Below are 16,237 nucleotides of genomic sequence, written 5' to 3'. Positions count from 1 at the left end.
CCAATGTCAGTTTGGAAGATATTACTTTTTTATGTGTACTGTAGGCAACTCTATCCTATTCCCTTTTCAAAATTCATTACCTACACGTTTATAATTTAGAATTGAACTATTTTGAGATAAAAGAAATCTTTATTTTCCTTTATCAATGTTTGAAAACTTTAATGTCATCTAACAAGAAACGGATCCATAGAGTTTTCATATAAAACTTAAAAAAAATATGGTAGTCATTTCATTCCGTTTCCGTTTTGGGACAAAGATGGTTCTTGTCTTAGCTGTGTATTAGACCGCCATCTACATCTTCATTACACAAGTACCCACAGTGAACTACAAAAATATCATTCATAAATAAAACGCATGATTTTGACGTTTATGCGTAGAGACGATATTTGATTACATTTTTTTTTTGTTTTCTTCTTGCACTTTACTGTTTATTTTTTATCAATTTTTTTATTTTTACTTGCATTTTATAAATCAGAATTTGATTTTCAAATATTAATGAATTTATTTAAAAGAATTGGAAATATATTTATGAAAATGGCACCTCGACGAAAGCCTGTCAATTTACCCGAGAAACTTATCCAGCAAGAAGATAAGATCAAAGTTGAACCAATCAATGTACGAAATTAGATTTTATGAATTTTATGTAATACAAAATTGAATCACACATTAATCTGTCTTTTAGGACATTGAAGATTTAATTAAAAAAGAACCAATCACATCACCGTATTTCTCGCCAATGAAAACAAGAAATCAAAGATTAAATGCAGATATTAAACCAACTTCGTCGCTTGCTAGTCAAGTGATTCCCCCTCAAGTTCTTGTAAAAAATGTTAAACAAGAACCAAAACCTAAAAAACAGTCTGTAAGAGAGACTAAGAAACAAAAAGAAATGCAAGCTATTCTTGAAGGTTTAAAGAAACTTCCCGAAGTCGACGATGGTCCTTTGGAAGTTTTTGTTAAGCCAGAACCTGTGACAATAGTTGAACCTATTGCCACCAAACTTAAGAAAACTGTTAAAACCAAAAGAGTTCCTAAAGAAACAGCAAAGTCTGTTAAAAGCAAGTCTGCTAACGAAACCCCTGAATCCTCAAACCAAACAGTGGCTATTAAGAATGAAGAGTCCCCATCTTCACCCATAAAAGTAGTTAAACGAAAATCTAAAGACTCTTCAAAGTCCCCAGAACACAAACTAGAAAGATGGGAACCAAATAATTGGTCACAAATTCTTGATAACATACGAGTTATGCGAGCGAATGTACCAGCTCCAGTTGACACTATGGGGTGTGATAGATGTGCCGATGAGAATGCGGATGAGAAAGTAAATTGTTGGGGATTCTTTATAATTTTAATGATTTATTTATTTTCTTATAGACAAAGAGGTTCCATGTTCTATTGGCACTGATGTTGTCAAGTCAGACCAAAGATGAAGTCACTCATGAGGCTATGAAACGTTTAACAGCCGATAATAATTGTACGCCACAAATAATTGCCGATATGGAACCGCAGAAGTTGGAGACACTACTTTATCCAGTGTCTTTTTACAAAGTTAGTAAAATTTATTTACCCAAATTTTATGTTACATTTTTGAAAGATGGTAGTTAGAAATGGCGGACTTAGAGCCCAATTAGAGCTGATTTGCCCCGTTTTAATACCTTAACTCTTAAAAAGTTTGCAGAATGGTTAAGTGGGGCTATGACCAAGGAAAACAAAAACTAAGGACACTGATTGTTTTGGTCCTGAAAAATTGTTGGTTTTGAACCTATGGTTCCTTTCCGTATGTAGATATTGGTCCTTGTCCAGTACAATAGTCATCTGCCTAACAATCTGTTACGCTGATGTCCAGTGTTTTTTGGTTCCAACTCCCATTCAGTAACGCAAAGCCGAGTACGTCAATAGGGAACATAGCGAGCATTTTGCTCGAAAATAAACCTGCGAATGTGTCTCATTTTTGGTTTTACTACTTAATTAAAGTTAAAGTAGGGCATATCCTCCTTTATTGTGTTGTATTAGATTTATTGATTTCCCTAAGGTTTACAAGTTGTCCTTCTCTCTACTCTTCTCCCCTCTCTCTCGCCTTACCACTTCTCACTTTTTCTAAACCCTTTATCCACTCCTTCCCCCTCCCTGTATGATTCATTATAGATAGAATAGGTTGAACCTTGCCTGGCTAGTTCATCGGCACATTGCCTGGTACCCAAACTAAAATGATATTCATTCTACAGCCATAAATAGCTTTGATAGCTGCTTGACTAGCAATGGCTACATTACAATTCGATATCTATTTTGTGATCGTGAATCTTTCTGGAATCTATTTCTAGGGAAGAAAAAATTGTATTTAATGTAGACAAAACCAGAACTTGAACTTTAAGCGCCACCGCTACCAACATGCTTCTCCAGGTATCTCTTTTACTTAGCTTCACTTACTCACGCCAAGTTGTTTGTGGGACTCATCCGTTGAGGCGCGGTCTTTCTCTGCTGCATATGGTTTCTCTGGTGTGGAGTCTTAAATTAATCGGACATAGTTGTCCATGCCTTCCTCATGGCCTATCCATCTCAGTCAATACACTTTTTGTAGTTTCGCCGGATCATTGTCATTGTACAATGAACAAACCCGTACATTTCGTTCCTATATCTTCTACTAAATTTTCTATTAATGTCGACAGGTATAATAATCACCCGAAGAAGATTGTAAAAAACTTTGTCAAATCATATGCATCCGCACAATAGATTATAATGATAATACAAGGACACTTCCGTTGCTCGATAGAGCGCCTTAATTCTTATTGACGAAAAGTTTCAAATTATCGCATAAATATGCAAAGAGGAAAATCAAAAAAGTCCTACTTTAAGGGGAATTTTGGTTTTTGTTGCAGATACAAAATTGCGACCTGCAGCTGGTCATCCGTAGAAAAAAAGAGTTTAGGATCATCCAGAGCAACGCCATCATTTCGATGTAAAAAAAATTCATATTAGCCTATTCTGTTACCTGTTGACATACCAAATAAGTCTTTAAGCCCTCAAATAAAAAAAATGTTTCTACTTTGTTCTTCATGTCTAGGTTACTTTCTTTACATATTATCCTCAACAGGATGTGCAATAATTCCTAAGAATCTGTCTTCTAAGCTTTCTAAAAGTGTGTATTTCACCCGTTCCTTATGTTTTTTAAATTTATTATTCTATTGCAGAATAAAGCAAAGTACCTTAAAAATACATCCAAGGTTCTCGTCGAGGAATATAATTCGGATATACCCAATGATATTAAAGGTTTAATGAAATTACCAGGAGTTGGACCAAAGATGGCACATATTTGCATGAATGCCGCTTGGGATATAGTCACTGGAATAGGTAACACAAATTCTGCAGAATAAATAGGTACTTATTACTATTTAATTGTATTTTATTTTTTCAAGGTGTTGATGTGCATGTCCATCGAATCTCAAATCGTTTAGGTTGGGTGCGTCAGGAAACCAAACAACCCGAACAAACTCGAAAAGAATTAGAATCTTGGTTGCCATCGGCTCACTGGAAAGAAGTTAATCATTTATTGGTTGGATTTGGACAAACTGTTTGCACCCCACTTAAACCAAAATGTGGTGAATGTTTAAATAAAACAATCTGCCCGGCAGCTTTTCTTGTTAAGCCTAAAAAAGTTAAACCAGAAAAAGTAGTTTTGTAATCAAAAAATTGAAAAAATTGTTTTCTTCCTATTTTTTTTTTTCTTTCTGTGAAATGAAATTTAAAGGTTTTTCTTTTGATTTCGTGTAAAATATCATATATCTAATAACAGCCATACTGTTTTCATTGAATAAAAGTCTCATTTATTTAAAACATAGCCGTTTTTTATACATGTTTTTGTTTGCATTCAATCCAAGTTCGGGGGTCGAATTACGGTATATGACTATTGCCGTCTCTATTAAATCAGTATAAAAAAAAAAGAGACATATAGCGAGGATACGTTAACGTATTATCGCAATCTTGTGTCGTAATTCGGCTTCTGATTTCTAATCGAAATGGAGACGACGAAAGTTTACAAAACCAAAGGAGATCATCTTCTTACACGCAGGCGACCACTGATCAAGAGTATGAAATTCTGGGAATTCTGTATGAACTTGGGGGTTGGGTTTGTAGATGAATTTAATTTTGTCAAAAAAGGAAAAATTACAATTTTTTTTTTTAAGATATATCGTTTTTCTTCTGACTAGGCATTAAGTTCTTTCTAATCAGTCCGAATATGCCCTTTTTTTTAAATTTCATGTTTCAGTTCTGGTTACATTGCAATTTTTTAACTTAACGGTCACTGTGGCGAATGTGTTAATTTTTCTTTTGCTCGGTTCTCATTTTTTCAGTGCAAGCCACCTGCACTAAGGTTCAGTTCGATCAGAACCAAATGCCACCTAACTTTTTATGACATCTGACCAATCAAAGCGACTAAATAAATAATAAAAAAAGGCGCTTTCAAAAACAACAAACATGAAATCACTATATTTCCAGCCAACAAAAATTATCTTACAAAATATGAGACCTTGTTTTCTATCTGCAGCCTAAAGCTTAATAGTTCAATAGAACGAACAAGAACGGTGTAGTGGAGTACCTATACTAAAGCAAATTACTTCGAAACTCGGCCGATTTTATTTTCAAATACGGTAATTGAAAAAAACCGTATTCTTTTTCGTGATAAAATATAAATTTATATTTCAAAAATTGGTGGCCAATTGTTAGAAGAATTCAGTAGAGAAAATGATAAAAAAACTGTCCCATATATTTTGCTCCTGATATAACACTGTTCAACAAAGTTAAACTTTTTTTGCCACATGAACCAAAATATACTTTTTTGAAGGTTTAGGAGGTGCTGAACTCGAATTCAAAGTCAGAAAAATTCTGTTTTTCAGGTTATGCTTCAAAGTGAGGTATTTTATTTCAACATATTTTAAATATATCAAAAAAGGAGGCCAGTTGAACATCTTTGAAAGTATTATGTATGTTGTTGACTTGAGTAATTTAATTAACTTTTTGATTAATTTCAGAAATTAAAAAAGTAATATTGAAAACAAATTGTTTTGTTAACAAAAATCTTAACTTAAAAAAAAAAACAAGATAGCGACAGCGGCAATTTTAAACCCATAGAGTTTGCGTAGGTATATCTATTCGGCCCAGTTGTCTAAAATTATCATTTTTTTATTTAAAGCTCTAAAATGCCTCAATAAAAACGAAACTCATTTTATTTTAAACGTATGAATTTTTTTTAATTAAAATCATTTTTATCTATTGTAGTAAATTTAACAATTTTAAAACTTTCACAGAGATTATATAAACATAAAGAATAAAATGAAAAAAAAAAAATTTAAAAAAATAAAACATTTACAAAGAGTGAAGAAGTTATGGAACGCTTATTTTAGAATTAAAAACAACTTTTTTTTATTATTAAAATCTAATAAAATAATGAAAAGATAATAAATTTTAACTTCAACAAGAGATAAACATTAGATATTTGAAATCGAAAAAAAAAATAATAATAAAATAATAAATTTTAAATACTATTTCACTATTGCTTATGTAAATGGCACTTAAACTACTTAAAAAATGTTTATTTAATTTTTTTATTTGTTTATTCTATCTCATAACGATTTCATTCGAATTATGTATTTTTTTTTTAATTTAATTATTTTGATTTGTTTTTTTTTTTGTATTTCATCAAATTTTGTATTTTCTATTTTAGGTACTTTTATTTTTAAATATCATAAAATAACACAAGTTATTAGTAACAAAGTGACTAAACAAAACGTTACAAAAAAAGAAAAATAACGACAAACGAATGCAATATGTGTGAAATGGAATACAAAGTAAAATAATAATATTTTTTTTGTTTTAACAAGCCACAAGTTATTAATTCGAGAAATGTTGCATTGTGTTTTTGTTAGTTTAAAAAAATAATAATAAATTGGTTTTAAAAGAAAGCGCACTTTATAATAATTGTATATTTTAAATACAAAACCCAGCCCTATTCCGCTTAAAGATATTACCACCAGAATCTGTTCAACATCAATTTTATATTTGTCTTTTGTATAATCTTTTTCCTGGTGAGTAATATTAGTTTCTAGCAAAATAAAGCTGTTAAAAAAACCAATTTTTCTGACAACTTTAAGGCTAATAAAAAAAGGTGTGTGAGAAATATAAAAGCTACTAATAAACTAGTAAAATAAAAAAAAATAAAGTTAAGCTTGTTACAGGGTGATTCTCAGTTTAATCCAAAAACATGGAAAGGTTAAAGCTACCATGTACGCTAGGATTTATATTTTTCTAGCACTATTTTCTTTTTTGTCTACAATAACTCCAAGTACAAGATTGTAAGACATCAGTGTCTTTCAGTTGTACCTACCTCGAGACTCAAAACAGTTGTAATTGTTAGTTAACAAATTTTTACATTACAATCTGTTTGGATTAAACTGGACTCAACCGGTTTTATATTTTTTTTTTGTTTGATTTTATTTTATTAATTGGATAAGAGTTTAAAGATAAGAGGAATTGATTGAGAATCAAAATTTTTATGAATCGAGCTTAAGCTAAAATTTGGCTTTAGAGATAACTTGAATAAGCCTACTTAGAAGCCAATGGCTTTAATAATACCATTTATTGGTATGCCAATATAATTCTTAACATTTTGACTTTAAATTTTCATCAAGTAGATTCCTTTATTCCAAAGATTTGCAAAGTTAAGTTTAAATTTAATGTGTAAATCTATCCGGAACGTGACATGCATAAATCTGGATCTTAAAAAAGAACTTTATTGATATTCAAAATATCAATTAGCCATTGAAAATGGTTTAATTTTTCTTCAAGAAGGTATAAAAATTAAATCAACGTCAAAAGAAAAAGTTCATCCTGTTAAGAAATTGGAATTTAAACCGGCCCGAGTTCAAACCGAATGAAATTAATCCGACGGCAGTCGAAAGCCAAACCGAAAAATGATGAAACATGATACGTTCCTTCATTTTTGTTTCTAATTTAAACAATTTATTTTTAGTTTATTACTTTGAAATCTGTTAGAATGCCTCATTGATTCACTTTTTTCTTAAACCCAAGGAACACGGTGAACAAAATTCAAAAACCTTCTTGAAATGAGGTTTGTTTTAAAGTTAGAACTAGAACTACCAACTAGAAAACAAGTTATGAAAGTATTTTCTATAAACTTGTGTGCAAAAAAGTCATTGTGTCACAAAAGAAGGTGGAGCACAATGTAACTCTTAAATAAAATAATCTTAGACCAATAGTACAGATCAATTGTTTGTAAGTGATCAGTATTTTTGGATATGGTATATCTAACTCGGCGAGGGGTCAATATGACCCACAATAGTTTGAATATATTGAGAATTTTTATTTTTCATAAAAAAAAAAAACGGTTTATGATCAATTTTTTATTTAAAGTTTTTCATGGGACAATTCGATCCAATCCAAAACTCTGATTATTTTCAACTGTGTGCTGGCTTAAAAATGTTTTGGAGGCAAAAGTGAGCTATAAATACGCAAAATTTAACAAGCTAACTCACATTTGCTCCAAATAGAGATTTGAATGAATTGTTTTACCTAAATATCCAAAAATACTTGCAAAAACACTAATTCTTTTTAATTTTTACATACATGAAACATTTGAGATTGAAGATTGAAACTGCTACAGAATAAAGCATTATAGACATACTAGAAATCTCACGCCTGAGGAGAAGAAATGTAATTACTACACAACCTGAATGATCACAAGCAAAATGACCAATGCTAAGAGAATATTGAAATTTCTTAAAAACCGTTGATAACATTTTTAAAAGGCAGAAGATGAAACTAAGCTAATGTAATAAAATACATAATTCAAAAAAGTTAAGTTAACCTGAGATTTACAGTAAAATTCGCGTTTCATTCAATAATTCTTAAACTCTTCTTCCTCCCATCTAATAAACTCATTCCATTTTGAAATTAGCAATAAATAATAAAACTTGAAAATATCTAAGCCATTTGAGACAGCTGTTGCATAAGGAATAACAAATATTAGAATTACAACTACAATTACAGTTAAACTAAGAAAAACAATTAATAATAATAAAAAATAAATAAACAAAAGTATTTTGTGTAACAACAACAACTGCTGCCTGCCTACAGTAGTAGTGTCATTTAAATTGTTCTCATTACTCTGTGGTTGCTAGAACTATAAATCAGTGATTGGACCAGCCAAGCTCAATTTTGGTGGTAGATGATTATTCTGTTGTTGTTGTTGTTGTAGATGTTGTTGTTGCTGCTGATATTGCTGTTGTTGCTGAAGTTGCATTTGGTTTGAGCTATTTAATTGAAAAATTTGTGACGCAGAAGATGAAACTAATGCTGTTGTTGGTGCGGTATTTGTTGCTGAATTTGATTTGGGTGCCGGCGATGATGATGAAGTTGATGATAATAAAAAACTGCTGTAAGCAGGAGCAGCAGCCGAAGTATTGCAACCATTACCACCACCATTTTTACTACCACCAGGTGTTGTGGCAATCATCTGTTCATCCCCACCATTTGGGAATTTCACTTGAAGCTTCTTAACCATATTCTCCAGACTGCTCTCGTTGTCGTTTGAGATAAGCATGACCGGAGATTATGAAAAAAAATATAGAGAGAGATTAAGTATTAGTAAAGGAGAGAGTCACAGATAGAGAAAGAGAGATCATTAAAAACAAAAAAACAAACAAAAACTTATTATAAAGACCATTAAAAATATTCAACTACACCCACGCGATAATACGATTGTCGGCTTGTTTCCGAGCAGCTATAGCTTCCTGCAGTTCCTTTTGAAGTTCAAGTGTATCTTTACCAACAACAGCTGCTGGTTGTTGTTGTTGTTGTTTTGGGACTCTTTTTATCGACGATCTCTCCTCAGGCCAACCATTATTTTTCGTAGTCGAATTCACAATCGAAGTTTGACCATCCGAACTGGAAAACGAATGCCTTTGATCTGATGATTCCATTGAATTCAATGAATTTACTCCGACAGTTCCTTGCTCGGCAATATGCAACGAATTCATTGGTTCCTCTTCTTCGGTTGCTTGATGAATAACTCCATAGTGAAGATTCAAGCTATTGGCACGTTTGGGCTGACGCATATCTGGAAAACTCTTACGCGGCCCTGTCGGCCGCGGAGCATCTTTATCATAAATTATGTCAGGGATGCGTTTGTTAAGAATGGTAGCTAACATTTGACGCATGTACTTGTTGTCGGTTTCCAAGCGTACCATCCGTTTGTTGGTTTCCTTACTGTCAGCTTTGAGATTTTGAACTTGTGACTGAAAAGAAAGGTGGTTTTTAGAAATTTATAATTTTCCAATTAAAAATGATGTTTTACCTTTAAATCTTCAATGTCTCGTAGCATACGAAGATTTTCTTCACCCATTGACCAAGAACGTTCCTCGACCATTGATTTTACCCTAGAAAATAGTGTTTTTAGTAATTTCTTTTTTGACTTTAGTGTTTTAAAGTTACCTGCTTAATAAAGCATCTTCTCTAACCCTAGCTGATTCTTTGACTTCTCTAACAACATCCGTCATCATGCCAGGTGTGTATGCACCTAAAAGAGTATTTACAGTTTTTCAATGGATATACAAATATTTTTAAATATTTTATGGATTTTTTTTCTTGAAACATTAAACATAAATATTATTATTTTTTTAGCAATACTCAACAATAATGATATATAATATGTACCTGAGTGATACGTTGGCGCTGGACTTTGTGTGCCAAAGCCGAAACCCAGAGGTTGGCTGTGTGTGCTTAGTCCACTCAAGCTATCTCTACGGTGTCTCAAACCCCAATTAGGTGCGTGTTTTAAAGCTTCAATTTCAACTTTTGGTTTTTTTGGATGGGATTTTTTTACGGTTTTGAAAAATAAATTTTAAGAAAAAACAAAAATAAAATAAAAAAAAAGATGAAATAAAAATTTAGAAGATAGAAGAGGAATACATAGAAATACATAATACAAGTTTTACATACAACATATTTTAATAAGAATTTTGAAGTTACAAATAAAATGAAGAATAGGTATTGTATTTTTGTATGGAATGGAATGTGTATGGATGTTTTACTGCGATGATGTGTAATGGGATGAAAAGCGAGTACTTGTGGTTTGATTTGTATTTTATTTCTCAACAAATAAAGCAAATTAAATTAAAACATTAAACAAATACACAGAACATAAATTAATTGGAATTAAAAAATTCTTAAGGTATTGATTCCGAAAGTAAAATGCCTCGAGTGCAGAGAGAAATAGAGTTGGCTGTAGTGGAATAACACCTTGTGTAGTAACCCTCACGAATATAATTTTGCAAAGCAATTCTCGACCACCGTTTTTTAATTACGGGGGAAAGGGAAATATTTACTATATACCGGGAATGATTTTGGGAGAAAACACTAGGTCCTATTAACTTAAGAATATAACAGAGTAAAAATGATTTTACATTTCGGCAATCTCTTGTCGGATGTGGAATAGATCTAATAAACTCAATTTACTAAATTTTATTGAAAATAATTAATGCCTTCAAACGGGAAACACACTCGAGAGTGAAAACTTGGATTTAGTCCATTGAAATGTTACATTAACCTTGCATTTTGGGTAGGACAAGATTTTTTTATTTTGATGTGTAGGGGAGGTTAATGTGAGTATACAATCTAGTTTTCGGGGTTGAAAGCCCCCCATTTGGCCGCCATCTTGGAAAAAGGTGTGTAAACTGTTTTTAATCGTTATCTTGCGAACGGTAAGTCCCACAAAAAATATGTCTAAAGCGATTTTGTAGATAATTTATTTCTCTACAATTTTGATTAAGGTACTTTTTTCTGTGAAATTGAAAATAAGAAAGTTATACTTGAAAATAGATGTACATTTTCAAGAAAAAAATCTTTGAAGCGCCATAGCTTTTTTTCTACAACTTTTATTAAAAAAATACTCATGACAGTTTTTTAAGATCATTTAATTTCCAACAATTTGATGTGCTCATTTTGCAGATTTCGTTTATATAAAGCTGCTGCAATGGTTTTACAATTTATTTTCGTACTTTTATGTTCATTTTATTTTTTTTTACTTCAATACAGGCTGATTCAGAGATATGATATGAGATTTGATATGAGATTTACGAAATGTATATAGCACCATGTTTCCTCCAGTAACATCACTGTAACTCACTATTTGTTGCATTATTAGTCCACATTTGAATGTGAATTTAAATTATGCCGAATCGGTGTTATTTACTTTTGTCATGGTGAAATAAGACCGAAAATAGGTTTTATTTCAGTTTCGTAAAGTGAAATAATACCAAATTTTGAAATTAGGCGTTATTTTATAGTGATACCACAGCTAAGGAGATAGATTACACTAAGCTTCTTTGAAGATAATTGCCAAAGACGTCGTCTTAATTGTTTTTGGCGACTTTTACACAAAGATAAGAGATGGTAGAAAGACGCAGTCAGCACGCAAGCACAACGGTTACGGACATAGGATGATCGACTTCAAGAGACAAGAGATCAACAAACTTATCGATCAACATGGAGGAGTTGTCATTCAGGAGAAAACTGACGCGGACAGTAACAAATACAACATTGGATTAAGTATTTTTGCTGCATTTTTGCGTATTATGGGAACTTTAATGTCAGCGAAGCTTTAGCAAATTAAGATTCGAAACATTTAACTAAATGAAGAGTGAAGAATCTCGAATCGAAGGATCTTATTATCCTTATCCTTAAGAACTCAAGTTTTTGCTCATAATTTTGATGTTGTAGATGTTTTTTTTTTTTTCTGGAAAAAAAATTCGAAAACGAATAAGAAGCACTGGATACATAAATTTGAGAATCCAAGTTGAAAATAATTTTTTTTTTTTTTTTCAATAAAAAGAACCTTGCGGGTAGACTAAAGAATTTAAAGTTGACACCCATTAGTGCTGGAAAGCTTTTATATGTAAAAATTAATAAAAAAAAAATACAAAAATTGTTTCAAAACAAAAACTTAACAACAAAAAAAGCGTTGTTTTGAAAATACATATTACACTACAAGCTTTCGAATTAATACGAATCCAAAGGACTGTTTATACAATAATTTTGAATTCCTCATACAAATTAAACAACACATCTAAGTACTCGGAGCCGTGTAAATATATGGCATTAAAATGAGTTTTAAATGAATGTTTAAAACAAAGCTGTTTCATTGGATTCACTGATATCAATAACATCTCTCACCTTTTGTCTCATGAAGATTTCGACATATTTTTGAATTTGTTTCATGCAACATATTAATTTGTTCCATTAATGCTGCAAAGAATTTATTATTATTGTTATCCATATCGCCTCCTTGATTTGGATAGTTCCTGCGATCTGGTGTATTTTGGCCACTTACTTTGGAATCATTATCGGACGGATTAAGTAAACATGGATCACTGAATCTGAAACTGTCACAGTCTTCAGTAATAAAAAAATATGATTTTCAATATTCCAAACTCACCCTCTACTCATGTTTGGATTACTGCTGCTACCATCAAGGACATCTGTTGAATTATTTTCATTCTCTGATCCCAGGATGTTTACAATTGGCGGAAGACTGGCGAATTCGACTGAACCATCAGTGTGTTGTAATAGATGATTTATTGGATTGAATGCATAAGGATTATTCTGGAGAAGTAATGAATACAATTAGATTGGTTTAAAGTATGTTTTTGTAAAAGTTACCATTTGAAAGGCCGGATTGAATGCATTTGAATATGAGGGAGGTCTGGGAAGATCAAATAATTGTTGAAATTGTTGTTTTTGTTGTTGTTGTTTGAATTGTTGATGAAATTGTTGTTTAAATTGATTTTGTTGGTGTTGCTGTTGGGGTTGTTGTTGATGCATCGGGGGCTTCTTGTTCGATTGGAAACTTTTTGATGGATTATAATCGAGAAACTCTGACGATGAAGACAATTGAGTTGAGCTTGCATCTTTGAGGCACGTTTCTAGCCATGCATTTAGATGTTCTCTCGAATATGTGGACGTATTTGGGACGGTTGTGTTCCGACTTTTAGATTTTCTACGTTTGTTACTATCAAGACCTAAAAATAAAAAAAAATTTATTTAATGATAAAGTTAAAGTATTTTGAATTTGAAAAATCTATTTCGAAATAAAAATTAATTAAATAAATAATAATGAAGAAATAAAGATTTTTGAATTAAAAATTGTCCTTTTCTGCTTTGCTGATTTTTAAATCAAAATCAAAAATTTTTAGAAATATTCCAGATATTTTGCAGAGAAGGAAAGAAAATAACGTTTTATGATCAGGAGGAAATACCTTTGAAGAAAGAAGAAAGTATAATACATGTATTTCCTGAAAATTGATTTTGTGTTAAAACTCAAACCCTCCAGTCCAGTTAGGTGTATTTAGTTTTTGGTCGGGACTTAAGTTTCAAGGTAGTCTTCTTAATGTTAGCAAATATAGGATTTCGATTTAGCGAAAATTAAATTGAATATTCTTAAAAGTGTACAAATGTGGTTCATCATAATGATTGAGTCTAATCGATATGCAAAGGATTCAATTTCCAAATATGTAGATTGGCAAACTTTTTGGAATGCCAAAAATGATTCGGTATTTGAGACAGATAATTCTTATATTCGTTTCCTAGCATTGTCACGATATATCAAAATATTAGTGATGTACATATATACACTTCGCGTCACTTGAATAGAAACAACAATTTTTCTTTAGAAAATACCGATTGGCGCTTCGGTGAGGTAACTTAGTAGATTTTTGGTTTTGCATTTTCAAAGAGGAATTTTTAATAAACAATGTTGTAAAAACAAAAAACCCAAAACAGAAACCGTATGGCTACTAGTTGCGTTTTTTCGCATTACTTCACAAAAAACAGTGTTTTTTTTGCGTCACTTGAATAGAAACAAGCTCTTAAATTAGATAAAAATGATGAAAAATCATGGACAACACTAATTTTTGTAAAGCAGTCTTAAACTTTGACATTATTTGCACATTATAACCAATTATGGGCTACGAGCTACCATTAGGCATCACAGAAAATGCATTAATAGAATTAAACATTGAAAATGCACTTGTACTGTACACAATCGTGGACCTAATTGGAGAAAGTGACTATAGTGTTTGGTAACTTCTTACAAATTAAGAAAATGACATTTTCTACAATTTAAGGTTTGAATAAGTGAAATAAACTTTCGTTTTCATCCGGAATGCATCTATTTTGTTTCTATTGCGTTGTTTTTTTCTGGAACTCTCCTTGTGCAATCTCTAAGAGGGTTGTTTTTCCACGTTCCTAAACTTCCCAAGAGCTTCTTCCATTATTTCTTTGTAAAAGTTTGCATCTTTTTTCGAGGCGTGAAGCTTCAATTTTCCTATTGCACATCATAAAAACAAAGCGTATTACTATAACACATTTTATTGCCCTTTATTGGCGATGCGATAAAAGTTATTCTTTCATAAACCAATGAAATAGGACTAATATTAACGTGGTCCATCTGAGTTAGTATGTTTTCCTTTAAAAAATCACTCTTTACCTCACTTCTTTTCAGTTCAAATGCAACTATAAAATAGTTAACTTTTTTGTAATCTTAGTAGAACTTATAATGTTGTTATTTTGCATTTTGAGGCTTTTTAAATGTTGTGCACCTTTTATAACTTCCATGATGGAACAAACCAACACATTACCATCGCACTAACACCACGTTTTGACCGATTTTAGAGGCAAAGTGAAGGAAATTGCTGCTAGTTTTTAAATTATTTTTTTCTCTGCTCTTGATTTGGGTCTCACCTGTCTTATTTTTTTATTCAATCACTAGTTTACGATATTTCAAAAATATTCTCATACAAATTTGGCAAATTTTCCAATATCTTTCGCGATTTTGCATAGTGCAAGTGCATTTCCAATGTTAGCTGCTATTTATGCAATTTCTGTGATGTCTAATGGTAGCTCGTAGCCCATAATTGGTTATAATGTGCAAATAATGTCAATGTTTAAGACTGCTTTACTAAAATTAGTGTTGTCCATGATTTTTCATCATTTTTATCTAATTTAAGAGCTTGTTTCTATTCAAGTGACGCAAAAAAAACACTGTTTTTTGTGAAGTAATGCGAAAAAACGCAACTAGTAGCCATACGGTTTCTGTTTTGGGTTTTTTGTTTTTACAACATTGTTTATTAAAAATTCCTCTTTGAAAATGCAAAACCAAAAATCTACTAAGTTACCTCACCGAAGCGCCAATCGGTATTTTCTAAAGAAAAATTGTTGTTTCTATTCAAGTGACGCGAAGTGTAGAATGTTTTTAAAGCAAATATGGCAAAACAAATTATATTCCGCGTAACACCACTATTGTTGAAGGACAACGTTTCCATACCGTAGCAAAACTAAATTCAATTAAATTTATTAACTAAACTAATAATATATCGCATGCGACTAAAAAATCAAGTACCATTTAGAAAAAAAAGCAAATGTGAACGGAAGTTTAGTGAAGTGAATCAATTAAATCTCAAAGAAAATAATTTAAAAACACTCAAGGAGTGGCCCTAGTTGTAAAGAAGAAAATATAACATAGAATTTGAAATCAATATCGCATGTTCTTTTCGAAAACCATTTATGAATATAATTATTTTACAATTTAGTTTACAGGAATTTGTTCATGTACATATAATAATTAAAATTTGTAATCAACAAAACAAATGTAAAAAAATGTTACACATACACCAGAGTGACAGGTTGAGTTTAAACTTTGTAAATCGACTCTGATGTAACAAAAAATTGATTCAATAGAGATGTTGGAGTGTTTGAGTGCTCCAAATACAAAACGTCAAACGGGAAATTGAATTAAAGTTTCAAAGTTTTTTAACCCTGTTTAAATAGAAGCTAGAAATAAGTAAATATATAAAAAATATATAAAAGAAGTTTCTCTATAGTCAAAAATCTGCCTTTCATTTATAAAAATGACAACATATGTAAATATATTTATTCAAATTAAGCGATGCCTGCAATATGCAGAGGTTAATCCGCTTAAAAAAATTCGTTTTCGACGCACGAAAAGTTTCACTTTTCTAACACCAATCTCACTTTTGTATTTCAATACTTTTTTTCAAGTGGAAGAAACTAAATCATATTCTTAATGCATTATTTTACTTTTTCAACAAATCAATACTTTTTTTTTCAAGTGGAAGAAACTAAATCATATTCTTAATGCATTCTTTTACTTTTT

General features: G+C 31.2%; 2 protein-coding genes across 10 annotated transcripts in view; one reads left to right on the top strand and one right to left on the bottom strand.

Moving 5' to 3' along the window:
* Positions 1-385: 385 nt before the first annotated feature.
* LOC129916339 (endonuclease III-like protein 1) lies at positions 386-3,832 on the top strand. Its single transcript, XM_055996203.1, has 5 exons — positions 386-615; positions 683-1,318; positions 1,372-1,545; positions 3,186-3,345; positions 3,411-3,832. Exons 1-5 carry the CDS (start codon positions 496-498, stop codon positions 3,674-3,676), a joined length of 1,356 nt encoding a protein of 451 aa, XP_055852178.1. The 5' UTR covers positions 386-495; the 3' UTR covers positions 3,677-3,832.
* Positions 3,833-5,668: 1,836 nt separating this feature from the next.
* Positions 5,669-16,237, bottom strand: part of LOC129913111 (GATA zinc finger domain-containing protein 10) — a 50,655-nt gene continuing 40,086 nt past the window's right edge. For 7 of the 9 annotated variants that reach the window (XM_055991608.1, XM_055991610.1, XM_055991607.1 and 4 more), the window contains 8 exons: positions 12,727-13,085; positions 12,503-12,669; positions 12,241-12,449; positions 9,724-9,861; positions 9,502-9,586; positions 9,365-9,446; positions 8,758-9,305; positions 5,669-8,582 (listed from right to left, as the gene is read on the bottom strand). In XM_055991608.1, coding sequence (XP_055847583.1) covers positions 8,192-8,582; positions 8,758-9,305; positions 9,365-9,446; positions 9,502-9,586; positions 9,724-9,861; positions 12,241-12,449; positions 12,503-12,669; positions 12,727-13,085 — 1,979 coding nt within the window. In that variant the 3' untranslated portion in view covers positions 5,669-8,191. The remainder of the gene's footprint in view (positions 8,583-8,757; positions 9,306-9,364; positions 9,447-9,501; positions 9,587-9,723; positions 9,862-12,240; positions 12,450-12,502; positions 12,670-12,726; positions 13,086-16,237) is intronic. The other 2 variants (XM_055991614.1, XM_055991615.1) reach the window with 2 other exon arrangements.

Source organism: Episyrphus balteatus, chromosome 3 (genome assembly GCF_945859705.1).
Source record: "Episyrphus balteatus chromosome 3, idEpiBalt1.1, whole genome shotgun sequence".
In the NCBI taxonomy this organism is placed as follows: domain Eukaryota; kingdom Metazoa; phylum Arthropoda; class Insecta; order Diptera; family Syrphidae; genus Episyrphus; species Episyrphus balteatus.
Note: the sequence above shows the minus strand (reverse complement) of the source record. Positions and strands in the feature narration are given on the sequence as shown.